Source organism: Wyeomyia smithii, chromosome 1 (genome assembly GCF_029784165.1).
Source record: "Wyeomyia smithii strain HCP4-BCI-WySm-NY-G18 chromosome 1, ASM2978416v1, whole genome shotgun sequence".
NCBI classification, from domain to species: domain Eukaryota; kingdom Metazoa; phylum Arthropoda; class Insecta; order Diptera; family Culicidae; genus Wyeomyia; species Wyeomyia smithii.
In genome coordinates this window covers 201,613,394-201,635,435 of record NC_073694.1, presented here as the reverse complement: position 1 = coordinate 201,635,435, position 22,042 = coordinate 201,613,394, and the positions used below count along the sequence as shown (strand labels likewise).

The 22,042-nt window shown below is 41.6% G+C and overlaps 1 protein-coding gene across 4 annotated transcripts in view; it reads right to left on the bottom strand.

Moving 5' to 3' along the window:
* Positions 1-3,911: 3,911 nt before the first annotated feature.
* Positions 3,912-22,042, bottom strand: part of LOC129718794 (uncharacterized) — a 346,046-nt gene continuing 327,915 nt past the window's right edge. The window contains exons 9-12 of one of the 4 annotated variants that reach the window (XM_055669874.1): positions 19,267-19,698; positions 16,427-19,183; positions 16,186-16,367; positions 3,912-9,119 (exon numbers count right to left, since the gene is read on the bottom strand). In XM_055669874.1, the coding sequence (XP_055525849.1) occupies positions 8,954-9,119; positions 16,186-16,367; positions 16,427-19,183; positions 19,267-19,698 (3,537 nt within the window). In that variant the 3' untranslated portion in view covers positions 3,912-8,953. The remainder of the gene's footprint in view (positions 9,120-16,185; positions 16,368-16,426; positions 19,184-19,266; positions 19,699-22,042) is intronic. The other 3 variants (XM_055669875.1, XM_055669878.1, XM_055669876.1) reach the window with 3 other exon arrangements.

Genomic DNA, 22,042 nt, shown 5'->3' with positions numbered 1-22,042 from the left:
CACTCTTTGGAACACAGCCCGAAGAATGCGGAATCGCGTAACGGTCAACGAAAGCGAGGAGTCTTCAAGTAGGTGGATATTTGATTTTGCCAGGAAAGTATGTACGGACTCTGTTCCTGAGCAAAATATTGTTCGCGATGCGTCTCCGGGACACGACGCGATAGAATCACCTTTTACGATGGCAGAACTTTCAGTTGCCCTCCTGTCCTGTAACAATAACGCGCCTGGATTAGATAGAATCAAATTCAACTTGTTGAAGAATCTACCCGGCAATGCCAAGAGGCGCTTGTTGAACTTGTTCAATAAGTTCCTGGAGCAAAACATTGTACCGCAGGATTGGAGGCAAGTGAAGGTGATCGCCATCCAAAAACCAGGGAAAACCAGCTTCTAATCACAACTCTTATAGGCCGATTGCAATGCTATCCTGTATCCGGAAATTGATGGAAAAAATGATACTCCGTCGTTTAGACCACTGGGTCGAATCAAATGGTCTACTATCAGAAACTCAATTTGGCTTCCGCCGTGCCAAAGGGACGAATGATTGTCTTGCGTTGCTTTCAACAGATATTCAGCTGGCGTATGCTCGTAAAGAACAAATGGCGTCTGCGTTCTTGGACATTAAGGGGGCTTTTGATTCCGTTTCTATTGACATTCTTTCGGGTAAACTTCACCGACAAGGATTTTCTCCAATTTTGAACAATTTTTTGCACAATTTGTTGTCCGAAAAGCACATGCATTTTACGCATGGCGATTTGGCAACTTTTCGCATTAGCTACATGGGTCTTCCCCAGGGCTCATGTTTAAGCCCCCTTCTTTACAACTTTTATGTAAATGACATCGACGAATGTCTGGCAAATTCATGCACGATAAGACAACTTGCAGACGACAGTGTAATCTCTGTTACAGGAGCCAAAGCTGCCGATTTGCAAGGACCATTGCAAGATACCTTGGACAATTTGTCTGCTTGGGCTTTACAGCTAGGTATCGAATTCTCTCCGGAGAAGACTGAGATAGTAGTTTTTTCTAGGAAGCATGAACCTGCTCAGCTTCAAACACAATTAATGGGTAAAACGATTTCTCAGGTTTTGGTACACAAATATCTTGGTGTCTGGTTCGACTCTAAAGGCACCTGGGGTTGTCACGTGAGGTATCTGATGAAAAAATGTCAACAAAGAGTGAATTTTCTTCGTACAATAACCGGACAATGGTGGGGAGCCCATCCAGGAGACCTTATAAGGCTTTACCAAACAACGATATTGTCTGTTATTGAATACGGGTGTTTCTGCTTCCGCTCCGCAGCAAACACACATTTGATCAAACTGGAGCGAATACAATATCGTTGTTTGCGTATCGCCTTAGGTTGCATGCAGTCGACCCATACGATGAGTTTGGAGGTTTTAGCTGGAGTACTACCATTGAAAAACCGCTTCTGGAGCCTGTCTTCTCGTATTCTAATCAAATGTGAGGTCTTGAACCGTCCCGTGATTGAAAATTTTGAAAGGTTAATCGAACTTAATTCTCAAACCCGTTTTATGACATTGTATTTCAATCACATGTCCCAAAATATTAACCCTTCTTCGAATATTCCAAATCGTGTCGACTTATCAAATACTTCTGATTCTACTGTGTTTTTCGATACATCCATGGTAGAAGAAACTCGTGGAATCCCGGATCATTTACGCGTGCAGCAGATCCCTAAAATTTTTTCCAATAAATATCGAAACATCAACTGCGACAATATGTACTACACTGACGGATCACTTCTTGATGGGTCCACTGGCTTCGGTATCTTCAATAACAATTTAACCGTCTCCCATAAGCTCGATAATCCTGCTTCTGTTTACGTCGCAGAATTAGCTGCAATTCAGTACACCCTAGGGATTATCGAAAAAATGCCCACGGACCATTATTTCATCTTTACGGACAGTCTCAGTTCCATTGAGGCTCTCCGATCGATGAAAGATGTTAAGCACTCTCCGTATTTCCTGGGGAAAATACGGGAACATCTGAGTGCTTTATCCGAAAAATCTACTCAGATTACCTTAGCGTGGGTCCCTTCTCACTGCTCGATACCGGGTAATGAGAAAGCGGACTCTTTGGCTAAGGTGGGCGCAACAAACGGTGATATTTATGAAAGACCAATTGCCTTTAATGAATTTTTCGCACTTGTACGTCAGAATACGATCATCAGTTGGCAAAATGCTTGGACCAGAGGGGAATTGGGAAGGTGGTTACATTCCATAATCCCCAAAGTATCGACGAACCCGTGGTTCAAGGGGTTGGATGTAGGTCGGGATTTCATTTGCGTGATGTCCCGGCTTATGTCCAATCACTATAGATTTGACGCACATCTCCGTCGTGTTGGGCTCGGGGAAAGTGGTATCTGTGCCTGTGGTGAAGGTTATCACGACATAGAGCATGTGGTTTGGTCATGCCCTGTACACCGTGACGCCAGGTCTAAATTAATAGCTTCCCTGCAGGCCGAGGGTAGACAGCCGGCTGTTCCTGTTCGTGATGTCTTGGCGAGCCGTGACCTATCCTACATGTCCCTTATATACGTTTTCCTGAAATCCATCCACGCCCCAGTCTAGTCCCGTTCCCCTCCGTCTACACCCAACAAAACGACAAGAACACGTTTGAACCTTAAGCACAAAACCAGCAACCAGACCCCGCACAACAGAACCAGGACCCAAGGACTACGAGCCTCTGTCCCAACTCACGACATCGTGGCTCAGCAGAACGAATCCATACATGCCATTCGACGATTATCAGACGACCATTGAACAACAAAACACTGATTGGAAATCCCATGCTAGTTTTAAGTTAGACTTAATTTCAGCTCGAAGTCGGCAGCGAGGATAAAAAATTTGCTTTAGTTTTTAAGTCATCAGATATAATTGGCGCCGTTAAACATTAAATTGTATTTGTGCCGTGTCAAATAAATGTTATGTGAAGAAAAAAAAAAAAAAAAAACGGAAAATTATCCTTCATCCGAGCTATTCAAAACTATTGTTTAGATGCATTTGAGTAGTAGATATCTGGAAGAAAGAAACGATTAAACACTGCACAAATAACAATCATAACTCACAGGTGAAACTAACGTAGAAATGTTCCATCAAATAATCTAGCTAAGGTGAATTTAGATGTTAAATCGGTTTTGATCAATTGTTGAACAATATCTACCTGAGGTAACGCATTGCGTTTTGTGACACTCCACATATTCACGTTTAAGCTGAAGCTGAAACATGTTAGTTCGGACAACGTTGTAGCACCATGACAGTGCATGAGGTCTTTGCGCAGCTAACATCTCCATTCCTTTCGTCTGGTAATCATAACATAACAACTTCTTGCTCCAAATTTGTTTGTTCCGGTTATCACCAGGCTCGCATCCATTCGCAGGTATTCTCTCTTGTCTAGGTATACTTGGATTAAGAGTACTTTTTTTGATGCGTAAATTTGACATTTAATTCAATCACTAATCCTTCGGTTTTTCAACATAGCGAATCAATGATTTGCATTTAGTAGCTGCAACTGAACTGCCGCCGCGTACCGAACTTGACCACTACTGAGGAAAAGAGAGAAACAAAATTTGCACCATTCCAGCCAATGACGATCAGTGCTCTCAAGTTCATCAGGAAAAATTTCCCCATTGATATGGCCAACGTGAGTGTTTGCGGGAGAATTCATGCCTCACAGTGATGGTTTAACCCAGCGAAGCGGACAGTCGCGGTGATTCCCCGTTGATTACTTGGAGCTTGTTTCACGTTTCGTTTTGACTTCGACTTTAGGCGACTTATGAATGAAAGCCAGTATTCGGATGACACACGCCGTTCAACATTGAGAAGATCAATCCGAACGGAATTATGCTAAAAGAGAAGGGCGGTTATCGAAAGGCAAGAAACAAGCAAACGTTACACATTTAGGCAATTTATTTTCCTCAACAGAAAAGAAGCTTCACTTAGAGTGAAATTTGAACAACAATAGTTTTGTTTTCTCGTTTGTTTTGGCTTTGTTTTAATAGTATCTGTACTGTTTTCTTCTTCTTCTTCTTCTCTCGGTTGCTTTTTTTGCTTTCTTTTAAGTTTATTTGTTTTTTTTTGTTCTGCACAATGAAGTATGTCTTTAAGAAGTTGGAAACTTGTAATCTTTACACGTTTTGGTACATTGTAAGACTTAAAATAAACCCGCGTTGCTTGATCTCGCGTGGCGCTTTTCACTTGCATCCAGATTCGTTACGATTTAAAAACTAGCAGTTAAAACATTGACAATTTGTGTGTATGTGTGTGTGTGTATTTCTATCTTTCTTTTCTGCTTTGCAGCGTCATGAGCATTTTGGGTTGTTTACTTGCATTCATTCATTCGTTTCACCGGCTTGATTTTGTTTTTATTTCTTCGTGTTATTAAATACAAATAACTTAATTGTTTGCCATTTGTTTTTGATTGAGAGACATAACATACTCTAATGGTAATTAATAATCAGCGCAAACTGTGTGTATGTTTAATTCCATTAGTTTGTTTGGTTTTTTATTTGTTTTTGGCATTCTGTGTAATTATCTTTTGGTTTTACTCACAATTACTTAAGATTAACAATCAATAAAGTACACAATGTTTACGGAGCTAAAAATGGGGGTCGTACCTGTAAGCTCAAAGCCGTCGGAAAATTATCGAACATTGTAGTTTAGTTCTTTGTATAAATCTCAACAAGCAAAGCAGGAACTGCAGATGGAAATGGTTGGAAAAAGGTGGTGGTGGAAATCGAGGACAGGTTGCGAAGGTGGGGAAAGGGGGAGTGGTCTTGCTTTGCACCGGGAGAACGAGAAGTTGCTTTTATTTTGGCTCGTGAGTGCAGTCATGGCACTGTTTTTGGGACATTTTGCACCTATATTGAACTAACTAATTATGAACTAACGAACGAATCAAGTTTTTAGAAAACTCGTAACAATAATTGAACTAGAGTTGTTGCTTCTATGTGAAAACCAGTTTCAGCATATAGAGAGTGTAACGAAAATAAATAAGAATTAACTAAAACTTACGGGTTAAGTGGATCGCTTTCGTTGAGCCGTCTCGAACGTCAACGTTTGTTTGTTTTTTTTTTTGTAGGTTTGCACGAGTGTAAATAAGAGAACGAAACACTCAACAGGGTTAAAACGATTTGTAACTGGGCAACTTAAAGCTAGAGAGTGTGTAAAGCTAAATCAGAACCTACAAGCTAATTTTAGGAGCAATTTCTACTCTTTTCCTCGCGGGATAGCAGGATATGGCATAAACAAAGACCGTTCAAGCTTCGGTAGCACAGGAGAAATCACTATGCTTACTCAGATCTCATCAAAAAGAGGGAAGGGTATTGTTTAGCTACTCTGTTGTTGCCAGTTGCTAGGACAATAATCACTTTCTTTTGTTGTTTTTTTTTTGCACAGTAAAAATGCTGTGAGACAGAATTGAGCATGAAGACACATTGACTTGTTTCATTCGTTCCTCCTTATTTTTATGTTTTTTTACTCTTAGCTTTGACAGTTTGAGGCCTCGGCCACGCAAACTGCCATGTGATTTATCAATATTTACAAACAGTACAAAACGAGGCTGCAGTTGAAGGGGTTTCCCCGCAGCCGCTGTGAGTTTTCAAACGTTCAGGATTGTCATTATATATTACTTTTCAAGTTTGCCAGCCACACAACTGTCCGGAAGGGTGTGCTTGTCTTTTTCGTTTATTTTGATTTTCAACTTATGCTCGGTTGGCGCTGAGTGTAGGGGAAGCTTTTCGAAACACGTTTTTCTCCATCCGATTGCCACCGTTCCGAATTGGTTTCCTCTCCGCGATATCCCGGCCTGCTTCTCTTTCTATTTTTCTGTACATTTTGGCATATTTTATTGTTTTTGTTCGGCTCTTCTCCGAGTTGTAGTTCATTGGTTACCTTAAGCCTAAGGTGCAACTGTAAAGTTTTGACTTAATTACGATTTCTTTTATTCTACTCGTTATTTTTTCGGTTTAAGATAAGGTACAACACTTTTCGTAGTTCATTACTCTTAAATGTGAGCTGTTTTTTTTTCTCTTTGAATTATGGCTTTCAACGTTCGTGACTTTTTAATAAATGTTTATTTTTCTTCTTTTAATTTTAATCAATCTGCTTACTAAGTTTACTTCTTTTAAATACACTTTTTTGCTTCTAGAAAACTGATATGTTTCAACTATTATCTCATTTTCTTCATTGTAATTTCAGTTTTTTCAATATTTACTGTTTTTTTAATTATTGGATTTCTTTAGAGTGTCCAACCGTGTCTTTGCTTGTCTCTCGTATGCAGTTTTCTACCGACCGACCGACCGACTGCATTGATAGAATAACATCTTCGAGCCGCCTTCTTTTAGCGGAAATAAACTGATTTTATAGTACTGAATTCGAATCGAAGACTGAACTTTATGGTTTCGCTTTACTTTGATAGGCCACAGTTTCTTTGCATGGATTTTAATTATCCTTCTAGGTGTCTTTAAAAACTTTTTTATCTGTGTCTCTGTGGAGTGGGGAAAATATGTTTTTTGTTTGCTTACTAAATTGAGCAGCAGATCAGTCAGCTAATTAAGGTCGTACAATAGATAGATTTGATTCACATTTCAACCTTCGGCGGTAAGGTAAATCACAACACAGAGTGTGGCGAGTGAGCGAATGTTATGTTGGGAAGTTGATTGCACCTGGAGTAAAATTGTCTTTTCGTACAGAACAAACTGATAAGGGATAACTCCCAACGAACTTTTATAATAATTTTGATGGGGAGTCCTTGTCTTGTTGAGCATCAAAGCAACCTGCGGGCAATTGTGCCGTGAAAGAATTTCTGGCTCTATCTGTCAAAGTAATTTTATTCGTTATTTGGTAAACAGATAAGTGGTTAGTGATTTGCGGTGCAATCGTCTCACCCATTCAATCACCGGTGAAAGTTTAATGTCACAGACAAACAAACGCAACGAGCTTTGCTACATTCGTTCATCTGCACTCTAAGAGTTTTGTGCAATTATAAAGGTACATATAGATCCGATTACAATTAAATTCAACTTAATACCGCCCAAAAAAAAATTAAATCTTATTCGAGCATATATCCAATGTTTCTGGAATTCTGTTCTATTATCATTCTTCACTATTCGTTTACTTTCCGATTCGAAAAAAAAAAAAATTAAACAAAAAACTAGTATCACAATTAATAGAAAACCTGCTTGCAGCTGCAGTGAGCGGGTGTGAGAGTCACAACGCGTTGTTTTTTTTCTTTGGCGCTTTTACAATTTGATTAACACTTCCCCGAGTCTGGGAAGAGCGGAGGGTCGGTAAAAGTTTTGAGTGAGCGAGTTTGGGTTTCCGTTTTTTTTTCTTGCCATTCTGGAACCAGTTGGCTCAGGCCGCTGGTTCCAAAATCCTGGCGCTTGTCCTCTTCTACACAGTACAGTAAAATTGGCGGGCTTCTCTCATTCTGCCGACCACAAGCCGGGCCCCGTGAGAAGGTGATCACGTAATATATCTTTTTAGGGAATAAATATACTTTAATATATATCTTTTTGTCGCTTTTTGTTCTCATTTTTCTGTGCTAGATTTTTCTTCGCCTTCTTGCTGGGCTTCTTGTAGTTTTCTTTCTGTTCATAATAATAATATATAGAATTAGAGACATCGATCAACACTTAAGTTCTAGATACAACCATGGTTTTTATCTTCGTCATTTTTTTTCTTCTTTTGCTCGAAGGTTTTGGGTTAAACATTGTTCTACGTTTGAATGAGTTTGTGTGAGAGTGCCGTTTGGCGTATGTGTGTGTGTGTTCGTGAAAAAATGTATTCTGCCTTAATCAGTTTGAATTATCTCTACAATTAAAGAGCATTTTCCGCCCGGAAATTGGTTCTCTTCTCTCCGGTCGTTATTGTTTTGTAATGTAGGTTTCTTTCTGTTTACTTTTTTTTCTCGCTACATAATACTGGAAAGATAAAAAGTCATCTAGAGAGTTGTGAGTTGTAAGATTTTTGTTTTTTAGAGAATCTGTAGGACGACTACATAGGAATCTAAGTTGGCATTGCTTCATAGTTGTGTTTGTTGTTATTGTTTGGTAGTAAACGTGTGTAATTGTTTTTTTTTGTGGTTTATGATAGAAAGAGCAAAGGAGTTACAATCACACACGCTAGAAAAAACATCTTCGAAGGGCGGGTTAAGGGCGTGTCTACACTGTTGGCGGTGAAGAGAAATAGCTTCGCTAAAACTTTTGTTTTGACTTCTTACATCTCAGTTAAAAGGCCACGCCCAGTATCTTCTTAGTATTTTTTGATTTGTTTTCGACTGTTTGATTTATTTATTTTTTGTTTCATCGTTTTGTTCTCGCTAAAAGAGTTTTAAAAGAATACACAATTTCTCATCAACAATTGTTTTTTTTCTATGTACAAGTACATGTTACGTCTTTGAAGTGTATAGAAAGTTTAACAACAAAAAGTATACAAAAACAGTTTTCTTTTAGCTTACATTAAAGTAGATAATATATCAATATTTATATATATTTAAGATTAATTGGAAGTTTTACCTCAATGTGTATAATATGTTTAAAGATAATTTGACGAGTCGCTTTCGCTTTTCTGTGTTCTAAAATGTGTGTGTGTGTGTGTAAGTATGTATGTTTGCGTGTGAGTTTGTGTAAGTGTTCAGTTTGTTCCTTGTTTGCTTCTGTGGGATTTTTCTCATTTTATTTGCGTTTTTTGTTTTACAACCTCCGTTACAGTGATTTGCTCAGGTTTTACTTTTGCTTAAAAAGTTTTTTTTTGTTTTGTTGGTTACTATTCGAGGTGGCTTTCGGTTATTTATTTTTGTTTTGTTTTGTAACAACGCAGTTACCGGTTTGAAGATTGTCTCGAAATTCAGCTCGTTTATTCTTTGTCTTTTATCGGTTGCTTTGACCATCGACAACCAATCAGCCGTCGACCGTCAACTGGGATTTTGTTTACGTTGAGCACTGGAGTTGTTGCTGTTGTTGTTGTTGTTGTTGCTGCTGCTGCTGCTGTAAATGCTGCTGGTGAAGTTGCAGCTGATGCTGCAGTTGATCGCTTGCATCTTGAGGTCTGTGCGATTTCATGTGGGCGCTGCGACTTTTTACCTTATTAAATACCCTAAGGTGTGGTTGAATATTGTTTTTTTTATTGAAAGAAAAAACACAGAAATTATGATTTAATCAGACGTTGTATCGTTAATAAAAAGGTGCTCCGAGAGAACGTGAGATGTTTATCGATGGGTCAAAATCAGAAAAAAAAATAGGAGAACTAAAAATTTCGAGAAAAAAATTAAGACTCAGTGACAATCATCAATTTCAGGCAATACAAAAAATAGCTTTTCAATATCTAGATACTAGATTAATACTAGATTTGGCAACCTCTACTGTGTTAATTTTCATTTTCATTCAAAAGATAGCACTGTTCACATCGTCTCTTAGTAAACTAAATAAACGATTTTTAAATTAAAGACCATTACAAATTTTATAGAAAACTCCTCAAAAGTTCTTTTAAATAGGTAGATGGAAGTATGAGTCTTTGAAAAAATTGTTTCTTATAAAATGTGCCACAACATTGCCGAACAAGTTGGATTTTTATTCGTAAAACTTAGCCTTGCGTCCATTACAGTGCGGAAAATCGCGGATCATGTGACGCTAACTATCTAACTATCGAAAAATGAAGCCTTGTTAAACGCATATTTCGACTAATCAGCGCTGAAAGCACGGCCGAATATCACGCGAAACTCTTAGGCAAGCGTCATAGTGAGTGCAAGATGTTTAGAACTGCAATGTGAACTGTTTGCATTGAAAAAATGGATGAAAGCTACAGATTTTTCATGGGTTTACCTTCACACGCACTGACGAAACTACCCATGCAGCATCAATCGTAGTAACCCATGAGACAGCAGAGAAAAATTGACAGCTCTATCATTTGAACTCTAACCGTGATGGCGAACACAGTGAAGCAAGTCCGTTCAGAATGTGCGCGTTCAAAGAACGGAACCCCGCCGCGTCTAAAACGGACATCGTGCGGCAGCTCGTGGATACTGCCCGGCGGCCGAGCTCCAAAAGGATGCTGAAGAGGAAGACCGAGAGAAAAGTGGTTATATCGCTGCGTGCGCTTGGCCGGGAGGTTGGTGCAACCGACCAAACAGTGAAAAAGTACCTGGCGAACATGCACATACATTTCAGGAAGAGGCAGTCCAGTTCACTGATCTCGGAACTGTAGGCAATGACGCAGCGGCAGCGCCTGAATAAGATTGTCAAGTCGATTTTCCCGGCGAATTGCGACGTGGAGGTTGTGATGGACGACGAGACCTATCTCGCTCTGGATGGCAACGCCTGGCAGAGCACTATGTATTTTACTTCCCCCACGAAGGAAGTGAGCACCGAGGTGAAGTTCATTTCACACACCAAGTTCCCCTAAGAGGCGCCGCTGTGAATGATAATTAGCGAGAAGGCGATGTCAAAACCGCTCTTCTTTTGCACCGGACTGGCCGTGAACGGCGAAATTTATAGTACAAAGTGCCTGTCGGAAGTTGCGTTTATCAGGAAATACTATAATTGCGAAGACGCAGTGTTCTGGCCGAATCTGGCGTCGGTCCATTACTCGAAGTGATCGTTAGTGGGGATGGATTATTCGAAGCGACCGTTAGTGGATGTGGTACTCCAAAGCATGCCTTCACGCATGTTTTCGTCCGTCATGGCGAAAGTTTCGGTTACCTGGTGGAAGGTCGATCGCAAGGGAGTAGAGTTTTTTCGCAAGTAACCTAATATAATTATCTTCCATGAGACATTTATCAAACTTTTAGTTTTTTTATCACCATTCGAAAAAAGTCCATTATTTGAGAACAAACGCTACGGCACAGTCGACATTAAAGTATACAAACGATTTAACTTTGTAAACGAGTTGTTTTTGTTGTTTTGCTCGCTCGAGTGTACAATGACACGCCAACCGAAAATATAACTCTCAGTAGTCACGTATAAAAAGCTAGCATGCAGAAATTTATTCCTCGTTCTATTAATACATAACCGATCACTACAGCAAGAGGATGGTTTATTGAAAACTGGGTTGACCCGCAGCAAGCAGAGCAGCGACTGATCTCAGTGCAGCAGAGCTGAGTCGGCGACGATTATGAAAACCTGTGTGCATAGTTTTTGTAACCGCTCATTTGATCAAAGCCTTCCACAGCAAACGAACCAACAGAGGAAACATTAATGGCACTTTCAAGCGCCCCAAAATCATATGATTGAAGAAGTTGACGTTTTTTCCTGCCATTCGCCAAAACGTTTCTGACAGTGATAACTGAGTACTCGCTATTCTTCCTGGTGTTCATTTTTCGACCGCGGTAGGGCCAGCTATCAAAAATGTTCTATTTTCCTTGCCATTTTCTATTCTGCGAGTTGTTGTTGTCCGCGCCCACCGGAAGTATAGATCCCAGTAGTCACGTATAAAAGCAAACATGCAGGAAATTTGAGCTGTTGTAAGAGGACGATTTACTGGGAACCGGATCGACCAGCAGCGTGCAGGGCGCCGTCATACACAGGGCTGTTGTTTTGAATGTCACCTACACGCTTTTACAACAGAAACAGGCGTTTAGAGTGACTGCGAAAATGGAGTGAGTATGGAGGATAACTTCAAGTGAGAAACACTGCTCTTTGTGACACGTTGTATGAGAACAAGGTGCTTCAGTTTGAGCATTTTGCGTTGCGAGTGGCAAAAATTGCAGAGAAAAGGAACCAAGAACATGAGTTGTTCACCAGAAAGGAGTGGATTTCGGAAGATGGCGTTGAAAAGGAGAGCAGAGTTGTCCGTATCCTCTGTGCGGTAAAGAAAAATTCCAATTTCACCTCACACTCTTCGAACTGTAACGAGAGCGCTTCTCTCTTGTCCGTGCTCACCACGCTTTCTGTGTACGTGCGCGACAATAAGTGTGAAAAAAACAAAGAAAAAGCTCTTAACGCTGGGCTGCGCTATAGCGTGGAAAACTACTCCCAAATTCACCAAGGCGAATGAAGATAAACTCACCGACGCGCGCGCTCCAGTGAGATTTCAAGCGTTGCAGAGCTAGCTACACGGAAATTTCAGATTAATGAATTCATTAATGCCGGTTGATATTTTATTACTAAAAACATTCTTATTTACGCGCCGTAATAGCAGACATGAATTCGGGTTTCTTGTCAACTTCAAAAATGAAATTGAATGAATTTTTTTTCCAATACATGCTTTTCTCGAATCTACCAGGAGGAGCCCAAATGAACATTACCGTTAACAGAGTCTAGAAATCAGACATACGCAATGTATTCGTGAAAAAAAACAGTCTAGTTTAACTAAATTAAAATCACAAAGTAGACTTGTTTTGGCAGATTATTTTCGCAAAACCAACCTCGTATTTTATATTTTTTAATGCTTCTCAAAAAATATTTCTTCAACCGTTATGTGCTCGATGGGGTGCCTAGGTACCTTTTTCAGTTTCACAAGACGAAATTTCATAGTTTTATTCTGGAAGAATATTCTCATTGCCGCAAATCCGGTTTTTCGGGGATATGTTCCAAAACGGAGGAATTTTATAAATATTTGAATAGAATCTTACTACTATTGGTTCAAAGTTTATAAAATTATATTTACAGGCCATTTTTATGGTTTTGGGTGTTATGGAGATATGCTCCCCAAATAGTCATCCGGAACAGACTCCACCGGGGCTTTTGGTGGCCAAAAAACAGTTAAATAATACAACTTCGCATACCATCCAATATGGGTATTTTTGAAACGGGGTGAAATCTAGAGGCAGGATAACGACCCCCGACGTCATTTCGGATTCCAAAATGGCGGCTTCCAGTATCTGAAAGGAAACTAAAATTGGCCGAATACCATCGAATATGAGTTTTTCCGGAATCGGGGCGATGTCCAGAGACCCGAAATCAACTTCGGACGCCATTTGAAATTTAATATAGTTACTTCCGGTATACGGCAAACAGCTAAAATCGACCAAACATCACCTAATATGGATACTGTCGGAATCGGGATGCTGTCCAGAGACTTCAAAACGACATCAGATGAACTGGAAGTCACCACCTTGAATTTCAAAATGGCGTGTGAAATTGATTTCCGGTCTCTAGGCCTGGTATTCGGCCATTTTTCCAGAAACCAGAAATCGAGCAAGTCATCGTATGCTCGAATTAGTATGTTCTGAGGAAGACTTTATTGCGAGGAAAACATTCTACAAACATTTTTCAAGCAATCGAATTTTATGTTGTTGTAATCAAAAGGCTATCGAATCAATATTTAGTAGAACCTGCCATACAAATATACTTTTTAGCGATTGAATAAAAGTGAGAAAATAAATCAAATATTTCAATTCGTTGTAAACCAATTTGAAATGTCTTATTCCACTTATGCCACATTGAAATTTTTATGAATAACACTAGCATAGGTATAATCTGTACTCGGTAATTTTCACAAACCACCAGAAAATTAATAAAAAGTAACAAAAAACTAGCATTCACAGTCATTGGCGTCGATTGTCGCATTGTACAGTTCGATATGAACTGCGCAACAATTTTGGCGAAAAAGGTCACGGTAATCAATTTCGAAAGCGGAAATCTTTCGGTTTCTGTTGTGTAAATTCCCTGCACACCTCAACTATAATCTATAGTAGTGGACAGAAAAGGACTTTTCCTTTTTGTCAAAATCATGGTCAAGCCTAGTATTTGGCTATCAATCAAAATATAAACCAAAACGAATGATTTAACAACATTATGATTCCATTTCTTCCGAAACATCATACCGATGACCGTGTTTTGGCCAAAAAGGTACAAACGTTTCTGAGCAACCACTCGACTCCGTTTGTACCCAAAATACGCAACCAAACGAATCTATCTCAGTGTCGTCCAGTTGAAGATTTCTGTGGGATTTTGAGCTGCTTCGGTGCAAAAATAATTGGAGATGAACGAATTGCGAACTGTTGATTGGTACAATCAAGAGATTCATTCTAAAAGCGGACTTGAAGGCCGCACAACGCTCTTGTTTTGGCATCACAAGAAAGATTCGTCGGAAGCCGGTAACGGACCATTCTTAAATGTTCAATATTTTTTGAAAATTTATAATGCATGTCATAAGAAATAAATCAGTTTTTCTCTAAGTTCATCCACCTTTTTTTGACAGCAGTAGAAAAAAATCCAAATTTTTAGTTGTCACCCGGTACTTTACAAACAAATGTTTTTGGGGCGCTTAGAAGCGCCATTCGTGTGTCGCAATAGTGACACCCGGTCATTTTGTTTAATTTCTCGTCATTACAGGTTGTCATTTGAGTTGATTCCCGTTCTGTTGTAATCTCGGCTGTATGTCCTATCATTTGCAGAGCTTTATCAGCTACTAAACCCTCCCAGCAGGACTCGAGGTACGATGCTGGCCTAACAAGTCGGTAGGTTCGAGTCTCGGCTCGATTAAGCCTGTTAGTGTCAGTAGAAAGTGCAGCGCTAGTATTGCGTAGCACACAGATAGACGAGAGTTTCAGTATCAATAGTCTTCACAATGCAAACGATGAATTCGGCCTATCCAGATTATAAATGAAATAAAAATTTCCGTTTGCTACCTTTTACACCAGGCTTTGGAGAGAAACTTGTAGAGAAGGAAGAGCTTCGTAGACGCCAGAATGAGAAATAGAAAACGAAGCATTCTGATTGACCACAATCAAAAATAAACGTTGAGAAAAAAACTTAGAGTACAATGTGAGAGCATAAATTTTTTTTTAAATACTGTACAATCAAATTATTGTGGGGCGCTAAGAAAGTAATTTCTCTTCATTACAGATTGCCATTTGCATGACGTGTGATGATTCTCGTTTTGTTGTTATTTCGGCAGCTAAGTTGTCTATAACAGCTTGCTAATACCCAAGAGAATAACACAATAGGTGCGAGTAGCAGAAAAATTTTAACTACTTCAAAATCAAATAATTCTGGGGTGCTAAAAAGCTAATTTCAATATGAAAATGCTCAAATATGAAATACGCTCAAAAACAGGAAATCGGTGTCCTGGGCCATTTGGACATTCAAAATAGCGTCTGTCGGCTTCTGAAAAAAAGTGGAAAACTGATGAAAAATTTTAAACACTCGCCGAGTCGAGTATTGACCCTTTTTGGAAATAACTAAGGCGAGTAATATTATTGTTTGCAGCGATTGTCAGACTTCTAGCGATTTGAAAGAAAACCTGCTTTTTATCCGGTTTAGTCGTCGTTTGGTTCGACCAAATTTTATTTAATCATAAATTTGAGTACCATGATTACGAAGTATTACTTTGCTTCTAATACCTGTTCGGAAACAAAAAATAAAATCAATAATTCAACCGATAAATATCTCACTCTCCGAAGGCAACATGTTCGATTGTTTGTTAGTTGTGTTAGTTGATAAGTTCTCCGCTCAGACACCGTCGGAGCGTAGATTAGCCGCCCCTCCGGCTTTTCAAGTGTTCAATGCAAACCGATCTACGCTCCGGCGGTGTCTTCGCGGTTCGCAACTAGAATGCGCTAGACGAGTATACAAGGCTCTAGGAAATAATGGGACGCATCACACAAACACACACACTGACATAATAAGAAGCGGCATTGACTGTATGTATTTTTAAGGTCCTAAAACAGATGTGAAACTATTGTTTTTTTTTCGTATTTCGCCTTCTGTTGTTGTACGTACATACTATAAGATAGATGGCAGCGCTGAGGATTTTTAGGCAGCCGAGCACGTGCTTCTCTACTGTCTGTAACAAAAACAAACACTGACTAAGAGGAGAAACTATAGAGATAAGAGAAGTAGAACTAGTATAGACGCGTCTGTCTGTCTGTCTGATTGTCTGTGTTTTTTCTGATTTCTGGCTACACTGCTGCGGATGAAATGTAGGTACGGTGATTACTAACCACGAACGCAAACTGAAGAGATATGCTACTTGGCCGGACGAGCACACGAACACAAAGCCGAGTTGTCTAGAGAAGAACAATATAGTAAGAAACTTGTTGTCTTGCGAACTGAGGATTTAACTAAGTACAGAACGTTAAAACTGAACATAAGAACGGAAAAAAGAACGCGCAGGTTGCTTGTAACACCACTGGTTCTGAAAAGGTTGTTGTTTTGGACTAAATCTGTTTGTTCGTGTACTTGTTTGTTCTAATTACGGACAATGACTGGGGTGATCTTACTTGCCGCACACCTTGCAGGGATAATCATCCTTTGTTGGTATGTGGTTAGGGTTAATAGGGTTACCAGCAGCAGTAGTACTCAAGAAATTACCATTTTGCGTAGTGCCGTTCAGGTGTGCCGCTGAACGTCCGATACAGTGAATGCGGATGTGACCGTGCAGGGCGGCCTTCGAGGAGAAACTCTGCAGAGCGGAAAGAGTTAGTGTATTCGATTCGAAACGAACAATTGAAGGAATCTTACCGCTGAACAGTCGGGAACCTCACAGACGTGCGGCCGCACGTCGCTAGTGGAGCTGTTGTTGCTACTGACACTCGAATGATGACCTAGACCGCTTGACTTTACCGTATTGCTGGTGTAGGCAGCGTGATCCAGCAGTAAATCGTCCGGACCGACGTTCATGTTGATGAACTTCATCGAATTGTCACCGTGCTGCAGAAGATGAGTGGTTTTGTAGTCTACGCACAGTTTCTTCCAGAAATAGTACAGCTGAACGCAATCGTCGGTGGATTTGGTCGGCAATAACTCGGATGCTATTCGGAAGAAGTCCTTGCCGTACAGTTCCAGCCCACGAATAAACTGTTCCATTTCACCGGGTGACCATCGCCGATGCAGACCGGTCGGTGAGGCTTGCATGAGGTTAAGGATAGCGATATGAATTTCTCCTTGAGCTTCCAGCAGGGCCTTCAAGGCCGTTTCTTCCGAATGACAGCCCAGTGGTACGGCGGAAGAGCGAGAGAGTTCAACGTAGCGCGCAATCTGGGTCTCACTTTGAACCACTGCGGGATCCCACATGTGCTGATCAGACTGATGATTTAGGTGATGGTAACTGGGAGTGGTACACTCGGGAATTGCTGCCTGGTAGTCGTTGCCTAGATTAATGCGGGGTCGGATAGGAAGCGGTGGTTCACTAAAAATATCGGAAGTATCGTCTACTGTCGAGTCGGAAACGGAACTGGATTGGCTGGCCAACGAGGAAGCGATCGTGGAATAAAGTCCGGAAGCTGTTCGACCTGGATTCAGCATCGGTTGTGGAGTGTAGTGTGTAACGGGAACTGCGGTCGTGGATTTGCGCAGTTTCGAGTGGTATACTGGGGTCTTTCGGATTGATACCGTGGGCAGCAGCGAGGGTCGCTTGCGCAGAAGTGCGTGCTGCAGTTTAGGTGAACTACTGCTGCCACTGCTGCTGTTGCTGGAGATGCTGTTTGGGCTGAGAAATACGGAGTCATTGTGGTTGTCTTTTGGAATTTGTTCGGTTTGTACGGTTAGTGGAATTTTGTTTGTATCACTAGCTGTCACGAATGCTGGCGCATCCGCTTCAGTTTTGAGCTTTTTGGCACTCGGTGGTGAGAAGGTGCTGTTACTTGCTGCTGTACTGCCGGTCTGTTGCTGCTGCTGCTGCTGCTGTTGTTGTTGTTGCTCGAATAAAAACTTCTGGTGCTGCCGGTGGGCAAAGTCTTTCGGCGATGAGGATAGTAATGGATCGTCCGAGTTGGGCATCATTTGCGATTGCAGCGAGGAAAGTCCATTCAGGTAGTACAAATCAATGTCGGCTTCAGCGATGGCTACGTCTTCGTCGCTTGGGAGTACCTCTTCCAGGGCTTCCTTGACTTCTTCCGCACTGGACATGGTGGCGGAGAAGAAGGCATTCGATAGTGGAGAGGAAGCGTTGCGATTTTCGTTGATAAATGCCTGAGCTTCGTCGAGAAAGTCGAGATTGATCTTGGATGGCGAGTGAACGTTGCCGCCGGAGGCAATAGAAGAATCGTTTGGCTTGCTGGTGGTTGATTCTTCGACGAAAAAACTGTCTTCACTTTTGAACAGCTCGTGACAGTGATCGTCGAGAATGTTCTTGTTGCTGCGGAAAAGGTCGTGGTTTTCATCTAGCAGTTCGTTCTTGAGAGCGAGGATTTTTTCATCGTTAAGTTTAACGTCTTTCGGATCCGCTTTGAAGAAGCCATCGTCGAGAAAGTTGGTAGTGTTGCGTTTGTCATCGAAGAAGGAACTGGCATCGGAGAAGTGACGGGAGTCATCCAGGAAGGGAGATGCCTGCGCTACGGGTTCATGGGAAGCCGGTGGTGTTGGATATGCCAGTGGCGATGGAAGGGGTGAGTTGGATGTTTGACTTCCTGTCGGGTCGGACGTGTTACCGGCGTTCGATGAGCTGCCGCTGTACAGAATGAAATCTTTGGAATGAAGAGCGCTGAACTCCGCTAAACTTTCCGGTAGTGGAGAGTCCAGTACGGCTTGAAGCTGACGGGAAGGTGTGAAGGTTTGCTCGTTGATGGTTGTGTAGTCGGAAAGAGATGCAATTTCGTCCAGCTGTTCAGATGACGCAGGATCCTCAAGTAGTTGGATCGAATCGACGGCCTGCAATAGCATGGTCGTATCGCTAACACTGTACACATCGTTATCACTAAAGAAGGCAGCAGCGCCTGTTGCATCGGTGGAGTAGGCTAGAGTGAAGACATCAGCACTGCCGGAAGGCGCTTGTGATATTGTGAGTGACAGTGGCGTAGAATCACTGCTGGCGGTCGTCGTCAGACTGTTGGCGATCGATAGCGCAAGTGGTGATGCAGTGCCACCCGCCGTTGAGGAAATTGTAGTGTTGAGGTTGGTCGGCAGCACTACGGTTCTGGTGGCTGCTTTCGTTGCGACTGAAGATTGCGTTGTCTGTGTTGCGATTGCTAATTGACCGGAATCTGAACAGGTACGCTTAACTGCCACTTTTGTTCCACGTTTTAGCAGTTCTATCAGGGTGGCATCTTTAAACTCGGTGGTGGATAGTCCACCCGAGTTGTTGCTAACCGAAAGTGAACCGCCGGCAGCAGACGCCATTATGGTTGCTTTTGGATTGATAATTTGGGTGGTTCCATTTTGCGTGGATACGATCGCTACCGTTCCTGGTTTGGGGGTGAGCAACGCTTCACTGGCTTCGAGCAGCCTTCGAGCGGTTAGCGGTGCTGCTGGCACGACGAATGAGCCCTTCAACAACAGATTCTACGGTTACCAAATTGGGAAAAATTCGACTACATTAGAACACCAAACACCGATAACATTTGCGAGAACATCTAGGTACCTACCTTCAAGTCCTTGCTACGTTTGTTAATGATCTTTTCCTCGATCAGGGCTCGTACTCCGACGCTGGCGGTCTGCAGCGGGGGTCCGCTATGTTCTTTCTTATCACATTTTTTCGTTTCGGAGTCTTTTTTGAAGTAGCCTCCATGCAGACGCATGTGGCCGTTCAGGGCCGGGATGTTTTTGAACTTCCGGTGGCACAGGTTGCATTCGACTGGCTTCTGGTCGGACTTGTTCAGCGCTTGACTCACGGCGGAATTTTGTGACTGGGAGCTGCCCGCTGTGGAGGTGCTAGCAGCGGAATCAACGCTCGTGGTCGCTTGTGTCGCGGTGGAACTCGTACTGGAAAGGTTCTGCGGAGAACTGCTCTGGCTCGTGGAAACGGAATTGGCTATCACGGACGACGTCGGGGTCAACTTGTGCTGGCTCAGTTGAAGCTGAAAAATAGAAGAAAAAAAATTATTGACTTTTTCGTCGATTGAAGCTTTTATTTTTGCAAGACACACTTCCCCAGTATTGTTGCGGGAAAAGTGAAGTTACAATTTTTCCTGTCAGAACACAAAGAACGAAATCGACTATCTTGAGAGGGGCACGAGCACTCGTCCCATAGCCTGTATCCGACGGATGAGTGCTGATTGTGATTGTTATAACACTAAGAGCCACTTCTGAGAGGGCTTTCGGGTGGAGTTCTTTTTTGTTCTGTTATTTCGACCCAGTGCATTCGCGTTGGCAAATGGCACATAAAAGGTTCTGCTCCCGTGATTGCCAGAGCTACTTTTTGTTTTCTTCCGGTGCAAATACCGAAGTTACACACATACACACTCATTGTAAAGCTCGCAGTTTGGGGCGTCAGCGCGCAAGGTATTATTCCGCGTGAGTGTGTTGTGTCGAATTGTGTTTCCGCTGGTTTCTTCTCCGGCAGGATGAGATCCACATGCCGGGCTGAAAGTTCTGATGGTATGCTGCCTCAAGTGGTTCCGCTGGAAGTGAACATACGCTTGGCTGGTTAGTGGCGCTGACGTGTTTCTTCTCTAAAAGCCACCGGGAATTACCAGCAGCGGGATTGGGGAGTGTTTTCTGTGTTTTTTGACAGGTTTTACTTTCTTCCTGGTCCTTTTGCTGGGTCGGTAAAGAGCTTATTGTTGTAATGGCTAGTTAAAGCTCCTATGGATGGAGATTTGATACGTTCTTTGAACTGCTGGTGGTACATGAAGATGGAGACGTACAGAATAACGGTTGAAGGTAATATAAAGGATACTCTATTGCGACCGATGAATAATTAAAAAAATCTTGACTTTGAGTATGGCAAAGTTTTACGCGTTTCTTCAAATGTTTGTCATTTTTAAAACAATAGTTGAATCTATCTTTCTCTTTTACTCCATCACCTTCAAATACTAATCCCATAAATTTATCGTGAGCTCGAAAATGATTCACATCATTACAGAGTGTCTCCCTAGCTTCTAACCCTGGCTAAAGAAGAGCGGGGGCTTGGGGCAGTTGGTAGAAACTTTCCCACAGTGCAATTATCTACGCTCTGGCTATCATCGTCCCACTCTCGACTACCCGCTGGGAAGCCGTCAAATGATAAAATACGCCGGGGCTTCCATCGAGTGACACAGGCTGACCACTGCTCCCTCCTATCGCCGCCCATACCCTGCACCCGCTGTAATTTATTTCCCCAGCACAAATTGTCGCTTTTCCAACTATAAACGTCCAACCAACCGAAGCCTACGGATGACAACAGGACAGCGGGGCCAGGCTTTGGTAATCTTATCGTTAAATACACTTCCACCCGCTCACTCGCTTCGCCCGGTTACACGGTTTCCCGTTCCCGATGGCACGAAGGAACAGGCGTTAAAGTGGGAAATCTGCATCCGGATTGCAAACAGAATTACGTACAGAAGTAAACAGTATTTACGCTTCGGTGCGTTTGAGATTACATGCGTGTTGCTGTGCATGCATGGGGTTTAGGGTGAGCCTGATATCGATTTTTCTGGTACCTAAAATCTGCTAATAAAGTTGAACAGTCTTACGGCCATTACAATCAAACCTACATTCAAGGTTGATATTTATAGTTATTTATAGTTTACAGAAATGATAATTTATAGCAGACTAGCGAACCCGAAAAACTTCGTCCAGCCCATTTTTCTCTCTTTATTTAGCATTGATATCAAAGATTGAAGGGATGCGAATTTTAAACTGATTCCCCTTTAAGCTGTCCCAACATAAAGTAGAAGTAGAAATATATAAACCCAGTTGTTGAACTGATCCATATTTTCGTGACGTGACAACGGAGTGAGAATACCCCTTGCTGAAAAATGAGCATTGTAACGCCACGAAAAATAAATGCTTCTCAAAAATAGTTGTTACTAGTTATCGGCACTCTGAATAATTAAAAAATCAATCTTCTTCCACTCAGATTTCGATTTGTTACTCTCTCACCAATAAGGATTTTGTTCAAATCATAGCACAACAACAGCTCTTTTAAAAATGCATGATGACACTCATCGGACTATTGATAAAAAGGTACAGCATTTTTGCTACTTGAAGATTTTTCACATGTCAAACTTTTGAAAAAAATATATAGTCAATTTGCATTCTCTCGTGCTGCCTTGGCGTTTATAGAATAGTATCAGGATGAGAACTCAAGACGTAGAAAACATTTTTTCAGGTGTTCCACAAGGATCTGTTCTTGGACCTTTATTATGCATTTACTGGCCGTGAACAATACAACCGATTGAATATGGTCAGTCATCAACTAAATGAAAATATGTCCTAGAA